The sequence below is a fragment of the Meleagris gallopavo genome, chromosome 7 (assembly GCF_905368555.1).
Source record: "Meleagris gallopavo chromosome 7, MGAL_WU_HG_1.1, whole genome shotgun sequence".
Taxonomy (NCBI): domain Eukaryota; kingdom Metazoa; phylum Chordata; class Aves; order Galliformes; family Phasianidae; genus Meleagris; species Meleagris gallopavo.
The window spans coordinates 7,305,417-7,327,060 of record NC_139410.1 but is presented as its reverse complement, the minus strand read 5'-3'; the positions used below and the strand labels follow the sequence as shown (position 1 = coordinate 7,327,060).

At 40.8% G+C, this 21,644-nt stretch overlaps 1 protein-coding gene across 1 annotated transcript in view; it reads right to left on the bottom strand.

Annotated features, from left to right (window-relative positions):
• TRPM8 (transient receptor potential cation channel subfamily M member 8) overlaps positions 1 to 21,644 on the bottom strand; it is a 37,619-nt gene that overhangs the window by 7,007 nt on the left and 8,968 nt on the right. The window contains exons 8-24 of the mRNA XM_085228038.1: positions 21,141 to 21,338; positions 19,993 to 20,095; positions 19,272 to 19,411; positions 18,654 to 18,944; positions 18,093 to 18,188; positions 17,191 to 17,320; positions 15,057 to 15,202; positions 14,320 to 14,432; positions 13,032 to 13,248; positions 9,759 to 9,850; positions 8,631 to 8,772; positions 7,672 to 7,843; positions 7,038 to 7,215; positions 5,745 to 5,935; positions 3,387 to 3,486; positions 2,562 to 2,595; positions 1,195 to 1,275 (exon numbers count right to left, since the gene is read on the bottom strand). Of these exons, the coding sequence (XP_085084164.1) occupies positions 1,225 to 1,275; positions 2,562 to 2,595; positions 3,387 to 3,486; positions 5,745 to 5,935; positions 7,038 to 7,215; positions 7,672 to 7,843; positions 8,631 to 8,772; positions 9,759 to 9,850; positions 13,032 to 13,248; positions 14,320 to 14,432; positions 15,057 to 15,202; positions 17,191 to 17,320; positions 18,093 to 18,188; positions 18,654 to 18,944; positions 19,272 to 19,411; positions 19,993 to 20,095; positions 21,141 to 21,338 (2,394 nt within the window). The 3' untranslated portion in view covers positions 1,195 to 1,224. The remainder of the gene's footprint in view (positions 1 to 1,194; positions 1,276 to 2,561; positions 2,596 to 3,386; positions 3,487 to 5,744; positions 5,936 to 7,037; positions 7,216 to 7,671; positions 7,844 to 8,630; positions 8,773 to 9,758; positions 9,851 to 13,031; positions 13,249 to 14,319; positions 14,433 to 15,056; positions 15,203 to 17,190; positions 17,321 to 18,092; positions 18,189 to 18,653; positions 18,945 to 19,271; positions 19,412 to 19,992; positions 20,096 to 21,140; positions 21,339 to 21,644) is intronic.

Below are 21,644 nucleotides of genomic sequence, written 5' to 3'. Positions count from 1 at the left end.
GTGTGAGCAAAAGAAAAATTTTAGAGTTGAGATTGTAGATTTGCTTTCACCCTCATGATGTCCACTTGGAACCTTGGGTGTCTTGCACAACACTTTGAATCAGTGAACTCTCTGCATCACCTAATCATCATGGAATCATTTGAGTTGGAAGGCACTCCTAAAGGCCATCTGGTCCAGCTCCCCTGCAATGAACAGGAACACCCACAGCTCCATCAGGAGCTCAGAGCCCCATCCAGCCTGGCCTTGGGTATCTCCAGGGATGGGGCATCCACCAACTCTCTGAGCAACCTGTGCCAGTGCCCCACATATTATGTCTTTGCAGATGCTTACATCCAGGATGTCACCTAGACATTTTAGTGGGCATAAGCTGGAAAGGGACTTCGTCTTTTCAAGACACTGATTAGTAACAACAAGAGGTCACTTCCATAAGCTCTGACATAAATAGGTTGGAAGGCTCCACAGAGACCAGTTCCGTCCACCATTCTGAAGACAAGACCAAATATACCTAAAACACTATAGGCAGCTTTTAGCCAAACTGGGTTTCGAAAGCTCCCAAAGCAGACTGCTTTATGGCATCACAAGTGCTAGTGCTCAACAACATTTCCTGTCACTTAGCTTAGAACTGCTCTGCTGTGAATTAGGCCTGTTATGTGTATGAAGAATGTATGGTTTCCTTCCTCCTAAAACTTTGATCTGAGCTAGCCCAGTTTTAAGCAGGGTTTGGATCAAAGTGTTCCTTCCAACCACAACTATCCTATGATACTACAGCAGCTGAAGATAATGGTCATCTTCTCAGTTCTTTCATAGGCTAATTAATTCCCTCCTTTCTAGATTATGCTGTTCAGACTTCCAGTCACTCATCACTCTTTCAAACACTCTCCCAGCCACTCTATCATCATTGTTGAAGCTTAGTGCTAACCCTGGATGTCATGTGTATCTAATGTCCCAAACTGCAGCTAACTTTGATCTGAGCTGGTGCTGTTTGAGCAGCTTGGATGAGATGATCTCCAAAAGTCTGCTATTCTACAATCAAGAAAGCAGAATGAGCTACTTTAAACCTTGCCAAAAATTGTTAGGTAGAAAGCTATATTTTTAATTGATTAATTCTAGTTGGACTTCCAAAAGCACATTAATTTAATATCGTGAATGGAGATGAATCATTCAAGTCAGAGGATGGATTTAAAGAGGGCTTACCCTGCTCAGATAGCTGCTTTTCAGTCACATTCATTTGATTTTGCTGGAAATCTCTTTTAGGAGGCCTTTCAAATCGGAGAGCTTAAGAATTAAAAAAAACAAGTCAGTCTAACTCATTCCAGCATATGATTGCAGCTCAGGTTGGTAGAAAGTGAACAGAAAAAGCAAGCAGTTTTAAGTACCTTTAAACAACATAAAACAAACATGCCCTAGAAAATGTCATACAACATCAGCAACAACGAGCATAAAACCCCTAATCTGAACTCCTGCTTACCTGGCTACCCTGTGGGTGCAACCATTAGTTAGATAGCAGTAATTGACTGCTCTTTGTATTCAGTAGTCACACCTCGGCAGCAAATGAAGCAGTGTTAATATTGCTTTTCACACAAAAGTAATGCTAATAAGTAATATGAGTTACAAGCAATTGCCTTGCAAAATATTATCTCAAATACAATAGTACTTAAAAAGACGCTTCCAATTGCAGTTTTCAGCTATTCAGTTAATGCAGTGAGCCCTAATACATATGTAATTTAGTTATTTAACAAGCAGGCATCACAGCAGCTAAAAGCTGCTTCTCCTTTTGCTCCTTCAAAGCAGAGATGGCCAATCAGTGTAATTTTGTGGACTCCAAATCATTTTTGTTGTTGTTGTTGTTGTTGTTGTTGTTTTTTAATATCCCTTTCCTTTAACACCTGCAATACAAATTTGCAGAGATGCCAAGCCAAGGAATATTTTCTAGCACCACAATTTAGGGAGAGTAAGACCTTATTCCTTTGGGAAGTCATTGGGATTTTTCAGGAAAAAAAAACAACAATACTTTGAAGAAATCATTCTCACACATGCAGCTGCCTTCAAATTCTACAGCAATGCAGATACACTGTCAGAGAAATAAGAGCATAAAAGCCATCTTGAGCAGCCCCAGAGGTGGTATTCACTAGACAACCCTACCAAGGCCTATGGCAGATATCCCTGTTGCAACGTGGCCTAGAGGCTGAACTTAACAGAACATGTGTTTGAGAAGGGTATATTCTGTGTAATGCTTCTTCTTCCCATCAGTGTTTCAAGGGTCATATAAACAGCTGAATGCTGCAGTTTTGTGGATAGTTAGCTTTACTGCTGTCCATCCAATCAAGGGTACTGCAAAACACTTCTCCAAAGCTATGTAAGCATCTTTCTACTTCATTTTCCAGCACAATATGAAGCTACATATAGAATCAAGGGTGCAAAGGAGCAGGTTAAAAAAGCAACACGAATATGGGATCCTGGTGGTAGCAACAAAGAAGACAAATGATTCATTTTCCAAGTGAGTCACTGTCTGCTTTATCAGACACAGGCACATCTCCCAGAGCAGAATGAAACACAAGTACCTTTGCATCCAGTTGTCTAAATCGATGAACCATCCTGAAAACAGAAAGACACACAGAAGAGAGGGCTGAATCCAGATACTAAATAAGTCTTGGCTAACTACCCCATCTACTCCTCATTGGCCAAAAAGTGTTTACCTACACTTAGTGTTTACTGCAACTACATACAAATTATCCTTAACGCTGCACTTTTGCATCTTTCTTGTCAAGACTCTTCAAATTTAAAACATGAACTGTTGCTTTTAACGTGTTATCCAATGCTGAGTCCTTCTGTGTAGACTTAACATGTTCATAAATGGCAATCTCCACAGCAGGGATAGAGAAGTATGGAAGGCTGTTTTTCCCCACCTATTCTTATCAGACCTTCTCTTACATTTGATTTAGGGAAATTCTGAAGCTCTTGGAAGCTGGCTATAAAATTAAGCCATCATACATAGCAGGTCATGTTTTCTAGCTATTTTCTAGCTTCTAGCTTTATCTTTCCTCTTATACTATTAGTCTGAAAATGCTGGGGTTGATCCCAAAAATAATCAATGCATCACAATTTGGTAGTCTAAGCATTTTACCAACCAGCCCAATCAATTATTTCTGAAGCCAATGTGCAGGAACTAATAGAGAGGGAAAAAAAAAGGAAAAGAAAAAAAAAAAAGAATCATCTTATTAAAAAAATAAAAAGGCAACTTTATACTGGGTTTATTTATTGAGTTCTTACTGGGTTTATTCATATACACAATAGTTTGTAAAAATTTAGAGCTGCTGAAAACTTGGGATCACTAAAAATACTCAACAGAGCGTTAACAGAATGAAGGCAAAGAAGGGTAGACATACTCTTCTGAGGTATCATTGGCTTTGGTATTGATTTTGACAAGGTAATTTTCCTTCATGACAGCTTCCCATGACAGAGTTTCATTGTCTTCATTTTTTGAGCCTGGGGAATGTATGTAAAAAAAACAAAAATACAGAGAAAACATTAGATTCAGTCCATTTGTGCCCCTACTGGCAAGATGCACAAAGGCTGGCTTAGTGCTTACTAACTATTACTTTCTCTGCATAGAGAACATTCACAGCCCTGCTTCCAGCTCTGAGAACGTTCTGATAACATGACCCTAATGCATTATAGTGCATGCCCCTGGCAATCACAATTGGTTAAAAACAGCAACAGCAACAAAAACAAACAAAAGTCTCCCTGTTTTTTTTTTTTGAGTCTTTGTTAGTGCTTTGTGAAACTGCAGCCATTCCACCAGGCATAGGAAGGTTCCTATGTGGGTGTCAACTTTCTGTTTGTATTCACTGCTTCTACATTTTCCTGGATTGTTAAGAATAACATCTGTTAGGAACATGTATAACCTGCCATTCAATCCAAACATTTCAAAATGCTGTAATACTGACTTCTCTTAAAAAGCATCTCCTGCTGATGCTGTAAATTACAGAATGACAAAGAGCAAGACAAACTTGGAGGCATCGAAGTCCTCTAGGATAATATTTCTGCATTTTATCTTGTTCCAACTGGATTAGCCCAAACCATATGGGTCTTAATAATGACAAAATTTAGCTAAGTTTTCCCCTTCAAAAGCCAGCATAAGGCCTGTATATCAATTACAGACACTCTTATCTGTTGGCAACTCCAGACCAACTGCAGCTCTCTAAAGAAGCACCAAGGTTGATGTAACCTCAGGAGCAATTAATTCAGTCACAGAGGTGTGCAGCCAAGAGCCAAAAAATGATTTCAGCCCTGATTCCTCTACACAGTGCAAGTCAATTCAGTAGCATGCTTTCTCCATGCAGTTCTCAGTTCCCATCAACATGTCAACTAATGTGACATTCTGGCTTTAATTAATCTTATATTTGCTGTCACTACAAGATGCACAAGTGTGCATCATCTGTGCAGAAATATCTGTTAAACAACCTTCCCAGAAAGGGAAGTGGACAGCCAAGACCATTTTAGTCAGCACTAAGGAATTTTATAGCCCTAAGATATATAGCCTTTGTCCTAATGAAGTAACAAATCCTGCCTGTGCTGCACGGCAAAAATCAGGATGCTGATGGAGGGAAATAAGTCTGTCAATTAGCTCAACTTATCTCTCCTCTGCTTCTAAATGGCACTTAATAATTGAAGACATTCCACTAGTTGGGGGAAAAAAGCTTGTTAAAACAATTCATATCTGTGCTCTCTGATAAAGGAAATAAGGAGATTGCTAGGGGAGTAAACCATTCCTCTGCTTTTGAGGTGGTTTGTCCACTTGTCCATGCCCAGAGGGCCAGGAAAGTCTCTGTAGTTCATTCCATCACATGCTAGCAGATGGAAGAGCCCATGAAGAAAACAGCTGTCAGGCTACCCTTGCAGCTAATAGTTGTATCAGCTGGTAGATAGAAAGGGAAAAAGAATTTCCAGGAGGCAGAGTAGTAATTGGAGACTAAGGCCACCTCTTGTACAAGTTACCTCAACATTTAGAGCATACCAAGTCAAGCATCAGTGCACTTGGGAACCGTGCAGGAGGAATGTCCTACCAGAAGCTGATCAGAAAAAGTTTATTTTAATTTCTTTGTGCAGAACATGCAGATGACTGCCTCTGAATGAATTTATTCAGTGCTCTAACACACGCACACACACACACACAAAAACAACTTTCAAAGCTAGCAAGTATCACAAGCAGTCCTAAAATGATACAAATAATTTGAAGACTTAATTGATTTATACACATTAATTCTGCCCCAGAAGACAGGAAAGAACTGGATAACTTCACAGTTCTCTAGTGGAGTAGGTATCATGGTAGAACTAAAAAGCTCTCTAACCAGGCCAAACTCAAAGTTACTGAGGGACAGGGAGTAAGAATCACAACAAAAGCAACATTTTTGAAACCTCCTGTTAGAATTTTAGCATGCGAGCAGTATTATTTCCCATATCCCAGACAGAGCACAACTTTGAGCTGAATGAAGATTAGAGTTGAGAAGTAGCTGAGGCTTTGATTTGTATCTCATCAAAAAGATCTCCAGTGGTTTTGCATTTGATGGAGAACACAAATGAGTTGCTCTCCATTTCCACTCCATCCACCTCCTCGAGGGTCTACACTGCCCTTGAGTGTTTCCTGCCCAAAGCATGTGGTTTAAGCACAGCACATCATGAAAGAATTGCAATGCATCTGCCCCAGAGCTGACTTTCAAGGAGTAAGAAACAGTCCTACTCACAACAAATAGATGGCTCTTTACTTTCATTCTTACAGCAGCATTTAAAACATTTCCTCATCACCATGAATATGTAGGCAAAGATGACAAAAGGGAAGGGGATGGTCAAGCGACTGCAGTATTCCTGGACCAAGAAGTAACGCTGGAACTTCCACACCTGGTCGTTGTTCTCTTGTACTGATCCAACAGTGTAACTGACAGGCAAAGGAGGAGAAAACACAGATATCGTTAGCTATTCACCAAGGAATTCAATCAGAGGCAAGTTACAATATTTCTCTTTATTGTACTAGGACGTGTTTTGGTAAGGTCATCCTGGAGCCAGTCATTTTCCCTGGTTAGAAGGCTATTGAGTTTGTGTAATCCTTTTTTGAGCAATCTGAAAATGTATGGAATTAAGACAGTAGAGGAGAAAAAAAACAAGGATGAAGTCAAAAATAAACTCAAAAATTAGAAAACGGGAGAAAATATTCCACATGTTTTCACTACCTTAGCTCTAGGCAATTTTCTTTCAGTCTAAACACATGAAACACATGAGAACAGAATGCTTCACTGCAAGATACTACATCTCATTAATTCACCAGCTAACATATTTTCTAAGCAAAAAGAAACCCCAAAAATAGGTCACTTACAAAAAAAAAAAAAAAAAAAAAAGAGCAGCTATTGAAGTAGAGATATTAATGAGAGCTTTTGGCATGGATCAGACCTACAGTACTCAAGTAGTGCATGATCCCAACACAGCCAAAGCCACGAGAGCAAAAAATTCACAGAATGCCTGAACTTCTATTGTTGTCATTAAATGGTAAGTGGGTGTTTTCAGAATGCCTGTGTTGAGATCCTCATGAACCCTTCCATGGGATAACGTAGGACCTTAAATGGCAAGTGTGCTGGTGGAAATTATCTGTTGTTTTACATGATAAGTGCAATCCCAAATTTCAGAACTATCAGTCGTGTTAGACCAAATGGATGAGTTATTACAGCAGTCTTTTTGTGATAATAAAGATGTGGTTTTATTAACTGGAACTGCTGTGTGATGTGTGAGGAGTGCCTGAGGACCCTTGGTTTGTTTAGCCTGGAGCAGAGGAGGCTGAGGGGAGGCTTCATGGTGGCCCCCTCCAGCTGGTGATTACTAAGAGCTCTTTAATAGTTTGCAGATGACACCAAGTTAATAGGAAGTGTTGATCTGCCTGGGGGTAGCAAGGCCCTACAGAGGGATCTGGACAGGCTGGATCACTTTGAAACCAATGAGATGAGGTTCAACAAGACCAAATACTGGATGATCACTCCTTTATTACATACCCAAACATGGCCACGAGTAGGTTCACAAGGAGGATGTTAGTTGAGAGCATGTATATGCACACAAGGGGAATAGTAATCCACTCTGGGAAGCGGGGTTGGTTGTTGGCATCCAGTTCCACACACAAGGGCTTGGACTCATTCCCAGAAAAGGTGCAGCGATCAAAGTTGTAGGTGGTACCTCAAAGGGCAAGAGAGGAGAGCAAACAGTGAAACTTCTCCCTCTCTTTCTGTTGGTCCAGCCCCAGATATTGCAACTGAACACAACACGTGTTGTGTCCTCTTCCCCCCCTTCCCATCAAACATAAAACCTTGCTTGTTGCTCTTTGGAGAAAAAGGGACAAAAGGGCAGATGCTGTGCCTCAAATATGGACAGCTACTTTGGCTATCTAGGCTGAAAAGAAGGCTGGCACTTAGAGACATACGTGGTAGCAGGGGAGAACTGAACAGCTGGAAACTATTAGACATGGAATTAATTTCTCATGTTAGGCCTTATTTCAAAGGCCTTAACCTGGGAAAACAGTCAGTTGCTGACTCCCTGAAAACCACAGGTGACAGAATTCCTCTCCCACTCAAACAACGGACTGGACAACCACTGAAAGGACAGAACCTTCCACCAACCAGAGAAGATAGCTACCATCAACATCATCAGGGTACTGGCCGAACATAGCCAGGTACGGTTCATAGATGACCGATCGAAATATCCACTCCCAGCGGTGCTCATTCTTCCTTAGGATGCCTTGCCTGGCCACACCAAAGGCCACCATCCACACAGCAAAGAGGAAGAGGAAGAAGAAAACATCTATCATCTGAAAAAGGACAACAAGCAAATGTGTCAGCGTCCCACATTTCATTTTTATCCCTAATATGACGTGAGACTGGAGAGCACGTACCAGAAAAATCTATGAGGTTAGCATCATTTTCATGCAAATTTACAGCCACCAACATGCACATACAGAAATAACTGACTATTCCCACGAGGGAACTTCAAAAACATTTACAGAACCATAAAAACAAGAAATTTCAGAATACAGATTGGTCCACCATCATCAGACAGGCTCCTTCCACAAAAAAACAGATCCACATGTAAAAGCTATCTGTGGAGCAATTACAGCAGTAAGCCTTGCAGCCAAGTGCCAGGTGAAAGCAGTCAAGCCACCACTTCTGTAAATGCTATCCCAGGTGGTTTAAAACTGGCATTAATATTCCCAGCACTCCAGGTAATGGTTTCATACATTTCCAGCTTTCAGTAGCAGACGGATATGTGGCAAAATCCTAGTTAAGCCTTCCTGCTGCTGCAGACCAACCTTCCTCCAGTGACCGAAATATGCCACTGAAACATCTGAAACACCTAAGACAAAAGCTATGAGGAAGAAAAATTTCTCTTCTGTTCTTTAATCTTTTTTTAGTCTGAAATTCAATCTTGCACAGAGGAAAAGGCCTTGCTCTTAATTAGATCCTATTCAAATCTTAATTAATTCTGTTTAGCAGATTTAACAGAAGGAGTGAACTTGCTGCCATCAGCAGAACAGTGGTGATATGACACCTTGTCATATCATTTATTTAAATGCTCTTGAACAGCTGCCAGAATCTTACCATCCTCTGCAGCATAATAATTTTGGGTCCTAGATTCCTGCTAACGGTGAAAATATGGATCAGCCTCAGAGTAAAAACTATGTAGTCCAAACAGAAAATGACTCTCCCAGAGTACCAACAGCTTTCATCAGATGAGTGAAGCCTGATGGAGACAGTAAAAGAAAGCAAAGAAGAGCATTGGGTAAAGCATACAAAAGTCATGTAAAAACACACTGGAACACTGAAATGGGGAGTGAGAAGCAAGTAACTGGAAAACAACACAGCTACCCAGGGTCTCAATCCCTCTCTGACCCAGTCCCACTTGATATTTATCATCAAACTTGTTAACTCCTGCTATGTTTACACACATTCTCTCTTGGCTATACCACTGCTTTCTCCTGTCTCTTTCTAATATTAACAGCAAGGTACTTTTAGGTAATCCCTAAGCCTCATCACAGTGCAACCACTCTGCTGCACTGAGGTAAGCAGAACTAAGTTATAGTTGACTAAACAATTACAATACCATCATATCTTTGTCATGGTTGCTAACCCACTCGTTCATGTGAAGCAGCTTATGTGAACTGATGACATTCTATTACATTACTGTAAGTAAAATTACAGTTTACTTAAATACAACACACTATAGATCAGAGTCCAGTTTACCATACTGAATAGTCAATAACAGGAGCCAGGAAAAATCCTGAAGTACTTCTGACTATTTGGGACATTCATCATTTTATCCTGAAAGCTTATTATGCTTTGTATTGCCAGACTTGAAGGCACTGTGTTTAAATCTATGTCCATTTAAGCCATCTTCTTGTAAACATGCTTATGCAAATCCAGACCAAGAATGGTTGTCCCAACGGCTCAGAAAGATCTGAGTTTAGAGAAGTTGACTTTGATTCAAAGGGAAGACTCAGCCTCCATTAAACAAAAGAGAAAATGTTTCATGCAGGTGCTCTTCCAATCACCTTGTTATTTCTTTAATTGATTTTAACAATTCAGAGTCAAGACTTCGTTGTATTTGTTGCCTTCATAAAGAACAGGGAGTTTCAGAAACATGTTTCCCAAAATCTCGTGACAAGCTGCAGTCAAAAGTTGGAAAGAAAGGGATGTCACAGAACAGCCACAAGAGAAGATGCTACTCACCTGAGCACAATCCCTGCTATGAAGTAGAAGATTGCTAGGGTATCCATAACCTTCCACAGATCTGAGAGATACTTACTGCCATTCATATACCACTAGAATGGAAGAAGAGCAGAAAGCAACAGTCACACAGCACTGGCCAGTTACCTGAGGTGCTCATAATGAGTACTTCTTCCCCCTATCTCTCCCACTGGATGGGTAAATCTTCTGCCAATGCAACAGTAAGGTTTGTTTCCTTACCCAGGTAATACTTTGTAAGACACAATACGTTTACCAGATTGTTTCCAATTTACCCAAAAAGAGTTTTTTAGGAACCCAGCAATGCCAGAAATTACTGGCAACATGTTTTTTACTGCTTACATGTCAGGATTTTCTATGTCTAGAGCTCACCAACTTAATGCTCTTGCAGTGAGACCACAGACACTGCACCACAATGTGGGTTCCTGTGCTCAGAGGACACAACCCAGTCACATGGATGCTGGTACAATGAATGCTCCTGATGAAGGCTGAGACCGATGTGCTTAGGGATCACATGAATGAACACAAATGCTCCTTGGGGAGCTTTTGAGTAGATCATAAGTATGCTCCAGCAAACTGCTGCCAGTTGGGTCAAAGGAGTCTTGCTTTGACCAACCAGGAGCAGCTGAAACAATGTGGGGAGGCAGAAGGGTCACTGCTTCAGGGCAACTGAAGTATTCAGGCTTCTCTTTCATCAGAGCTCATTCAGTAACCTGTCCCTAGCTACATGCATGTGCTTTAGAACAAAGATGCTGATGTAATTAATTCTTCTAACTACCAGACTCTCTAATTTTAAATTACAACGCTAGTAAGAATCTCTACTGTTTTCCAGACTGAATGACTGGTAGTGCATCCTGGATTGAAAATGCATGCAACCAACTTCTGGATTCAAGGCAGAGATAGTTTAAGCCACCAGTCCTGAGCTCTGACCATAAAAAAATTCCATTATAAAAGTTCCACAGAATATTAGCTCCATAAGCTTATTCATGTTTGGAATGATCTGACTTGTGTAATCAACAAAATCAACTCCAACCCCCTAATTCACATGCGATTGTTGTAAGTAATTTCACGCAGTGGCAGATAACTGGAGGTTCAACAAGCGCTTACAGTGCTGCAGCCTATGTGGAGCATAGTCTCCTGACTCCTGGAGGACCATCAGCCCTTCATAAGGTAGAATTCTGACACTTGGTGGCTCATGCATTGCTAAAGATAGACAAGTATTTGGCAGCTAGCAGGTTGCAAGGCTCAAGATATTACCAGATACTATTTCAGCATCTTGGGACCCATACGCATCCCTTTCTTACTATTTAAGGTTGAGTGCAGAGGGAGGACAGCAACCCCGTGACACTGGGTTGACTCTAAGAATTTCCTACACCAAACATAAGTTCCCTTGCTTTCAGTAAGGCAAAAAAACCAACAACTAGAAATGACAGTGAACTGGTGTTTTACATGATGCATAGGGTCCAAATGTCTTTCACAAAGAAATAAGCACAGCACTGCCCTATAGCCGTATTAAATGTAGCAGGCTTAAGCCTGATGCCTCCATCCACCCACTCACCTGGATGGAGGCTACATCCAGGAGGCAAAGAAGACAGCAGGAAGAGAACATTTATAGTAGTTGGTAACTCCATGGTGACATTACTTATCAAAAGACCAATTTTTTCCTCCATATAGTTATCTGATTACAGCATCAACATTTGGACCACATGCAACATTACTCTGACTTGTCCTTTGATGTGAAAACAAAATCTGATACAAAACTATTTTTTAACTATTAAGGACACAGATAATATTTTGATAGCAGAATTGGACCCATACTTGCCCATTCTATCTCAGAGGAAAATAGGGAGAAAGTATCCTGAGAGGCCAGCAGGCTGGGACTCTATTCTGCCTTCTGCTCTCTAGCAAAATAGCTTTGAAGTGAGGACATCAGCTTCAAGTTTAAATCCTCCATAAAGTCTCTGTTTTAGCTGCCTCCACTCCCATAATCAAGCTGACACAGCCTGGCTGCTAGCTATTAAAGGAATCACTGGGAACTGAAGCTGTTCTACCTGCTCAGGTTAGTGAGAAATAGTGGCATCAGGAGGAAAAAAGGTTTCTACCCCTAAGCCTTTCCCTTGGATTTTTGCTGGGTACACACAGGAAATGCATTTACAGGTCCAGAGACCCCAGAACCTAAACCAGCAGAAACAAACACCATTGGTATTTTCACTGTGACAGTCTTTTACTTTCGTCCCATTTTCCTTAGCAAGTAAGGCTGGTTTAAGTAGGGTACTACCATGACTATTAAAAAGGAAAAAGACTACATAGAAATGTAAGCATTTGTAGCATCAACACTAAGTAAAGTCATGCAGGTTTGTGGGAGAGATCTGGTTGGAGAGTGGTCTGATTCACACATCACTCAGAAGCTCTTGTTTGCTTCACAGGACAAGCAGAAAGCAGCTGTACACTGAAACCACACTGACGTTTCCAGCACCTTGCGATTCAGGTCCCCAAAATACTGAACTTGCTTGAAAACCAGTGTCTTCATAGACAGGCCAAAACCACTGCACATAGGGGAAGGAAGAAAAAAGAAACAAACAAACCAAACTCATCTGGAATACTCGTCTAACCCAGAAAGTATTTTCTGTTTAGTATAAGCCAGAACTTCTTCAAAAAGGGAGTCCCCTTACACATAAAGCAGAAGAATATAATCTGTGGGTTGTCTATTAAGGCAATCCTGCACACTGTTCCCACACAACGCCAGCACAAATATGAAGTCAATCCCAAGCAGGCCTATATGTGATTAGCAAAATCAGTGAAGACAAACAAATATGTAACAATATGATGTTGCTCATTGCTCAAAACAAACAAACAAAAAAAAAAAAAGAGAGGGAAGATGGAATGTAGAGAAAAGAGGACAAGAATCACTTGATATACTGGTGTGTATCTAAGTCTATCTTCTGTTAAATCTAGCCTCCAAGTTCTCAACTGCTTTGGCAACCTCAGTCAAGCAGCCCTTAAGAAGCATCTCCAGTGGTATCAACGTACCCACACAGCCCCAAAGCTGTTTGTAAAATAGCTCAATAGCCCAAAAGCCTACAGCCATTGGGACATAAATAGGAATCAGACACTGGACAGAACATACAACCAAAGAAGCAGTTACTCTATAACTTTGAAGCAGACTGCACTGCCTTAAGCTATGAGTGAGGGAGGAAACCGTCAAGACAAGGCTTTAAATCTAGCATTAAACATTTTTGGTTTTTAAGAGCTGCCTACTTGTCTCACTTCATCACAAAGCAGGATGAAGACCAGCACATAAAGGATGATCTCCAGGACAGTAGGTTCCTTCTGGAAATCCATGAGCAACACGTAGGCAAAGAGCAACAGGAAAACGATGTAGAAGATAACATTCCATGAGAAGACTACAAAGGGCGAAGTGAAGAACGACACATAATACAAGAAGAGTTTCTTACTCTTCTCCACAGGTTTTTTCCTGAGGAAATAAAAGAAGGAAAAGGTCTCAAAGCACAGCTTTTATGCCTGGAAATATTTGCACTCTTTATCAAAGTGAAAATTAGAAAGCTTGCAAAGTCTAGCACAGGATAGCACTGTCAAGGTAATCACAGATTCATTCAGGTTGGAAAAGACCTCTAAGATCCCCAAGTCCAACCCCAACCCACTCCACCATTCCCACTCCCCACATCCCTCAGTGCCACATCTCCATGGCTTGTGAACACCTCCAGAAACGGTGCCCCCACTACCCCCTGGGCAGCTGTGCCACTGCAGCACTGTTCTTTCTGAGAATAAATTGTTCCTAATATCCAATCTGAACCTCCCTTGGTGCCACTTCAGGCCATTACTTCTTGTCCTATTGCTGTTACCCAGCAGAAGAGGCCTACCCCACCTCACCACAACCTCTTTTCAGGCAGTTGTAGAGCGATGACGTCTTCCCTGAGCCTCCTCTCCTCCACACTGAGCAACCCCAGTTCCCAAGCTGCTTCCCATCAGAGTTGTGCTCCAGACCATCACAGCTTTGTTGCCCTTCTCTGGACACACTCCAGGTCTCAGCGTCCTTCTTGCAGTGAGGGGCCCAACACTGAGCACAGCACTGAGGTGCAGTCTCCCCAGAGCTGTGTACAAGGGGAGGTCACCTCCTGCTGGCTGCACCAGTGCTGGGATGGCACTGGCCTTCTTGGCCACCTGGGCACACTGCTGGCTCGTCCCAGATCCTTTTCCTTCATAATGTTATTCTGCGTTCACTGGCTTCAGGCATACAAAGTGTATTGGCACATCTTAACTCTAACTTAAATCAGTGAGGAAACAACCCATCAAAAGCTTTTTCAGCCATTGCATGTCTTTATATGACAGTAACTGAACGCAGGTTATCCACAGAATTTGTGAGACTCCACTCTTGGAGATATTCAGTACTCAATTTGGCACAATCCTGGGCAATTTGCTGTAGCAAGGGGATGATCTTGAGAGATCTCTACCAGCCTGAATTGCCCTGTGATTCTATGATTAACTGACTTGCTTTAACTATGTTAATGAGAATCCAATTGATTACCTGAATGAAATGAAACCACAGCCTATTAAAGGGAAAAAGAATAGACACAGTATAATCTTCCAATTCTTAGTATCTCTTGAAATCTCTCCATACCACTGCTTGGAAAGGAAATTCTGCAGGGAAAAGGAAAATATTCTCATTTGTTTCAAGAAAAACAAAATAACTTAGGAATGCTATCACAGCAAGTTTGATTTAGAAGAAAAAAACTTGAGATTTAAAAAAAAAAATAACAATGATTCTTATATCAACAATACAGTAGCATCAGTAACAGTGTGCTGGTTCCTTAATCCAGTCATCCTTTAGTTTATCTGACAAAGAATTGAATGTGAGCCTAAACAGGACTTGAACTGATTTATGAGGCACTTTACACTAGGCAGTATATCCACACTGTGTGAACACAGAAGTCATGCCAAGGAAGCCGCTTTTGCAGTCTTTATCATCAGGGTTTTTTTTTTTATTTTATGATTTACTGCTCTAAATAATCTTCCCCTCTCGACTTTGCATTTGCAGGCAATTCAGCCATTTCCAGGAGGGATGGAAGTCACAAGAAGCAATGCATTTCACATCACTCCTGTAGGTTCTGACTTCCATGAGAACAGTGCCTGAGCAGCAGAGTTTCCACAGGCTATTCATGTGCATGCAGCATTTTGACAGTAAGAATATTTGCTTTTCTTCCTTAAGTCACCCAGATCACAAGAGTTACAGCAATATGTGCACCACCTTTGCATTGATATTACCTGCACCCCTGGCTGTGCAATGAATTGCTGGTCTTTTGCTTCCACTGCTAGTTCCAGGCAATTGCTCCCTCCCCAAGCTTCACAGGAATAGGTCAGCAGCTGCTCAGCTAGGTTTTCATCATTGCTGTAGCACTCGGTGAACAGCTCTGGAGGAAAGAGGCAGGTCCATAAGGGGAGAAAGCACCTCTTCCAAGCCTCTCCCCCATTTGGAGACAGTTTTAGAGCTCAAAGAGCAGGAATTACTCTGTCCTGCAGCATTAATACTTGTTCATACAGCACTTGCTGCATACTTGCACATAGACTTTCCAGCACAATCACTCACACACTGAGTTCCATCTTCAGACTCAGTTTTCCACCAACTGGGATGCAATTTCCCTCACTGACTTAAAAAATGGAACATTAAAGCATACAGACTGAAGAGTTCTTTCCAGATTTTCAGCGTGATAAAACAACATGTACATACACTTTACACATAATAGACTTGCACGTATTAAGCTTTCATGCAGAATTCGGGTTGGGATGAAAAACTGTAATATAAAGTCACCTTATACAGGGATGGTGTTAAGGTGAATTCTACACTAGAAACTGAGGAATTGCTCCTCTCCAGCAACATATTTTCGTAGGCGTTTTTCAAACAGCTTTTAACCATCACTGCACGGATACACACACACAGCTGGTATTACCATATACACTGCAGGTCAATCCTGAAAACAGACTTCAGTGGTCACTTCTCTATATCAGACTCAAGAGAACTAGATACCTTTAAGAAAGTCTAAGTGGTTTTCACCTTGTGAAGTAGGAGATACTTTCTGGTAACAAGCAAGAAATTTTCAGATGTGATCTCCAGATCTGATGCACAGCAATGTTTGCATAACATGGGCTGTTACACATTAACCATCATCTGATGTGATTTGTGGAATGACAGCAAATTGCTTGACAATGCAGTTACAGACCTACCATTTGTATAAGCAGATCAGTCAAGAGAACAAGGCCATAACCTGAAATAAAATCTTTAGAGGCAACAGTGTATTGTATTTTGCTCCAAGTTATGGTATGATGGGCCCTACCCCAACTATCTGACACCAATTAGCCACTTTAAATATGAAATACTTGTTATTCCAGCTCATGAGATGCAGAACTCAATTCTGAACCGCTGACAACCCTTTCAACAGGAGAAACCAGACGTCATAAAAAGAAAAATGACTGACCTAGAATGCATGATCTAGATCTGCATTCTCAATGAGTGACAGCATTGCTTTTCTTTTCAGAATAACAAAGGCTTATGATGTTGTTTAGAATTCAGGAATTCAATATACTTTTTATCTGCAATTTATTCTCATTCCTACTTTGTAATACTACTGCAAATTTGAAAGATGACTCCTCTCAACCCAAACATTACCAGCCCTCATGAAGAAAGTTTCTCTTACTCTACATTGTCCTTGCTATTTCAGCCTTGCTATTACAGACAGGTAGCTTTTTTCCTAAGGAAAGAAATTCTCTACACAAAAAAAAAAAAAAAATCCCTGAACACTCATATTTGGAGGCAAGCTGTTCAGACAGAACACAGTTTCTAATGGGAACAGATGGTGTGGAAAACAGTTCTAAGCAGTGAAAGTCACAGTGCTAATGGAACAGGTGGCCCAGAGAAGTTGTGGGTGCCTCATCATTAGAAGTGTTCAAAGTCAGGTTGGGCAGGGCTCAGAGCAACCTGATCTAGTGAAAGATAGTGTGGGATGGCTTGGGCTATATGATCTTCAAAGGTCCCTTCTCCAACCCAAACCATTCTATATTTCTACGATTTCATGTTGGATAACTAGTTTTCTAAATGAAGGTTTTTTCCTACTTCTTCCTGAATCGTCATACTCCTCTTTACAAGTCAGGCTAGCCTTCTGGGAAGTATTGAGGCAAACTGAATGCAATGAATTACATTCCTTGCATTCTGCTGAGGAAAATCAACATGGTTTTCATTCTGCATTATTTGCACAAAATTATATTGCAAAAAATAAAACTGCTGTACACTGCTGTACATGAGATCTGGAGATCGCTAAAGCCAGTAACATTCAAAGAAATGGAACAGTTTCCTGATCTCTGACCCTTCTATTAAATTTCCAAAGGGCTTAAAGAAGGCACTTACCTACTGCTCTTGTCTCATATTCATTAGCAAGTTCCTCAGACTCACCAGCAGCATTTATATCATTCTTGACTTTTGCCATGCTTTTCAGGAGCTTGCTGGCCCCAAGAGCTGCCAAAGTACAACCTCTGGTCTGTGGAGAGAGAGTTAAGTCACGCAAACCCCTCTGAAGAGAGAAAGTGATATATTCTTTAAACATTATCCTCTCTTTTTGCAGCTGCTGTGTTCCCAGACAAGACTGGCAAATGAAGATCTAGTTCCATGAAACAAATGGTAACTATCTCTGTACTGGGTTGGCAACAACTTTGCGACCAGTCTGAAAAGTTTTTTTTTGTTTTTTAGTCAGATATCAGCTTTGCATCTCTGGCTGAAGATGCACAGAACAGGATCTGCTCTGCCAGGAACTACAGTCCTGTATTCACAGTACACCCATGTGGACCAGTTGACTATGTTAGTATATTCTAGGGAGGAATCACTCTGCTTTGGAGACAAAGACCAATGTGAGCAGGAGCATCCATTAGCTTTGCATGCATTAGCATCACATATGCAGTCTGTGAATTATGCATTTGATGCAATTATATCTAAATATCTAATCAAAATTGGAAACGGATTTCAATCAAATGCCTGGGATCACACCACTTTCATATTGCAGAATGGGGGGCACTTAGCGTTCAAGATTGAAAACAGACAAGAAAATGTAGCTATATGCTAATTTGGACTGCTGACATGTATCTAGCATTATGGAAGGAAAGCATGAAATCCATGCCCAAACACAAAATGAGTAACAGTAAACCTACTTACTGACTCACTTTGCAATTATCTACCATAGTTTTATGGCCAGCAACCCAAAGACAAGGGACACCACTGTGCTGTTTACAAACAGGAACTATAACAACTCAACTTACTTGCTCCCAGATGACTTTGGATAACTCTTTCTTGTTCTGAAGAACCGACCAGATGAACAGAGCTTGCAACGGATGCCTTGTGATAGGACACTCAGTCTGAAGAAAAAAAAAAAAAACAACAGTAACAATTCTTCAGACCAACTAAACTGCTTTCTGGAACAAATCCTTAAAGTTCTACAGCATCAACTTCTTTGCTCTAGAGCAGTTTGGTACAAAATACCACAGTCTGTACCAGGTTATGAGTTCTGATTACTCATGCCCAGCTAGTACCTCTGTACTGGACTCTGCATTTATGTTGGTTTAAATTACAAGCATAATTATGACATTGATATGTCATGATTATGACTGCAATAGAAATTATTATAACTCAACATCCAAATACATCCGCCCATTTTGCTCATAGTTAAACGACGTGTATTTGTAAAATGGGACCACATGTTAAGTCTAAAATAAGGCTGAGACTGTTAAAAGTAAATCCTGCTATACTAGAAATAAAACATAACTTTTCCTTTTTCTTTTTTTTCCCCTCCTTTTCAGGGATGCAAAGTGGAAATCACTTACTGAAAGATGTATCTCCAGCTCATTCTTGTTATTTTTATCATCTCTTTTGAGACCTCTCCGAAAGTCTTCAACCATCTTCCACACAAACGTGAGGAGTGCATCATTATAGGAGTTTTTGGCGATCTGCAGGTTCTTGAACACCAAGCTGCTGAAGTTGTTGGTGTACAGCTCTCTAAGGACCTCTGTGGTAAGGAATTTCCTCAGATTCAGACCATTTTCCAGAAAGAGACGAACAAATTTGGGCCTGTCTTTCACTAGGGCTGTGAACATGACATCCTGCAGATCAGCAGACTAGGAAGAAATGGAAGAGTAAATATCAGAGGTCGTATGAGATGTGAAAAGCTTACCTAAGGGGACTGATATCTGTAGCTAACTGCCACATTTTCCTTCAGGCTGGCACACTTTCATGAGAAACAGTTTTTCACATATGTAATTGCACTTGTTGGATGACCTTGAGTACTTCTGGCATGAGCTGTCTACGATACCAGTGCAAGGAGGAAAAGGTGGTCTTAAGTATCATCACAGAGGGTGGAATGCTGAGACACTGGCTGCTGTTACCATGTCTCCCTTCCCCCTTCTCCCCTGGCCCATATCAATGTACTCAGAAACCATATGTACCTCCCAGTTTCGGTCATTGGTGAAGATCTCATCACTGGCCAGGTCCAACTGGTTCCACTCCAGCAGCAGCTTCAGCTGCCCATTCCAGTTATCTCTGTTATGTTCATTGGTGCTGAAAGCTGCTGAGGAGGAACAATCCTCTAGGTAAAAGACCAGAGACAGAAGAGCTTCTTGGCATACTTATTCATCTCTGATTTCACACTCTACTCAACAAGAGCCCTATATCAAGCATCTTTCCCCAGACTCATCTATGTCTTCCTGATCAGGTTTTAGAGGATTCTCAAAGCTTACAGACACACCTAGTACCTCAAGCATGCATATCACATCTTCAGTTTCACACACCATGCAGAAAATGGATACTATTTTATTATTTTTATTATTTCTTTTAAACTCATATATAACTTCAATATCTTCAATACTTCAATTTTAATAGGGAATTTTGCAGGAGAAAATTAAACAAGCACAAATAAAACCAAATGCTAAACCAAACCCATCTCCCACTGGGACAGTTACTTCAAGTTTACAAAAATGTTGCATGCAAAAGAACTGATGGTTTCCAGGTTCAGCACATCACTCAGCTTATGAAAATACATTTGCACAGGGCAAAACCCCACAGTTCAGAATCCCAGAGTAACACATCTTTGTCCGCCTGTTTAAAAAGCAGCACACAAAAATACCACACACACACACAAAACGACAGAACAGAAAGACAATTACTTGCCTTTGTACAGAGCAAAAGAAATGGCATTGCTCACAATTTCATCTCCAGCTTCTTCTGTTTTGATAACTGTCAGTAAATGAGGGTTCTCAAGGACTTCTTTGATCTACAAAAAGAAGTTTCAACTCAAAGCAATCTAGAATGTTTAGCAGTTGATCTCCTAGAGCCTCTTTAAAAGAAATCTTCCATCACTCTGTAGCAAACCTCCTTCTCATTGGTCCTGTTTCCAAGTACAGTTAAAATTTACACAAGTCCAGACAGAAGCAGATGAGATTTAAGCTGCCAAAGTGTAAGATTAGTTTTTCTCTGAATACAGCAAATATCCCAAAAAACACAATATCAGTAATAAGGAACTACTCTTATGTATGACCAACTGAATCTCTACCTGGAGCCTGCAAACAGCTTAGAATGATACATACATTAAAAGTAACTAATATTAAATAAAGAGGGGAGAAAAATGAGTGAAGGGGACTTACACGTACAGGAAGCAACACATCATTTTCCACCCCCCATTATGAACATGCAATCACTTTCCACCTTCTGCTCCCTCCCATGAAGGCAGGAGATAATTAAACAGAAGAGGAAAACTAAGTCAGACCCTATGATAAAGCACTGGCTTTTAATTGAGGAAGTCAATTAACCTAAGTTAATGGACTATTGGGCGGAAGTGTTGTTGGAACAAAGACTTCTGAAAAATAACAGAACATTAAGATTTTCCTGGTGCTCCATTTTTTTGTCCCTATTTAGGAGGGCAGAAGTATATCTAAAACGGTCAGTCAGAAGATCAGGTAAATGGAGAGTCACAACAGTTTCCTGAATCTGGCCCGAGCAATATAAGAGAGCAGGTGCTCTCCTTAGTTGTCCTGTCTCCCAGTCTCCAAAAAAACACTCTTGTAATAAATAGTCAGCATGGTAGCTGAATTCTGAGTATTCTATCTGTGGTCAAAGATTAAAAAAAAAAAAGGCAGATGAATTTGCTGGTGTATGTACAGTGTTACACCTTCAGTTGCATTCCAGGTATGCAGTACTACTAAGTCCAAGTAAGACACATGCTGTTCCTCCAAAAGCTGGCTGCTCCTGACTTTGTTTCCTTTCTACCCTTCTGCTGCTTTCAGCCTCACCATCTCTCTACAACAGCACTTACTACTTACCCATTTGATCCAGCTTTCAGTCTCCTCTTCTGAAAGGCTTGAAATGGTGCGAGGCAGGTACCTCAGCAAACTCTCCTTGACACATGAAGAAGTAAGGGTGTCTTCTGCTTCCATCAAGCTAGCTATAACATCAGCTATCCGTCCAGAGCCTTCCACGACAACACAGGGAATTTTACTTTTGATGGCCACATGGATAGACTAGGGAGCAAAGAGGAGAGATGATGACTTGCACCACAACAGTCTATTTAAGAATACTATTCAGGAAGAAAGCCTAGTAATTTTAGTATAGACCACCCTTTCTGTGAAGATATTTTTCTCGACATCCAACTTAAACCAACAGTCACTACTCTTTTACGGACAAGTATTGCTTAAGTAACACTAAACGTGAGTACAAGGGCTCCAGCTTTATTTGTTAGAGGAAAAGCCAATAGTCTTATACAAACAGACTTCTGCAGCATGAAACCTGATGGTCACTTTGAGCTGGTCAGAGACTCAGTTTACTCC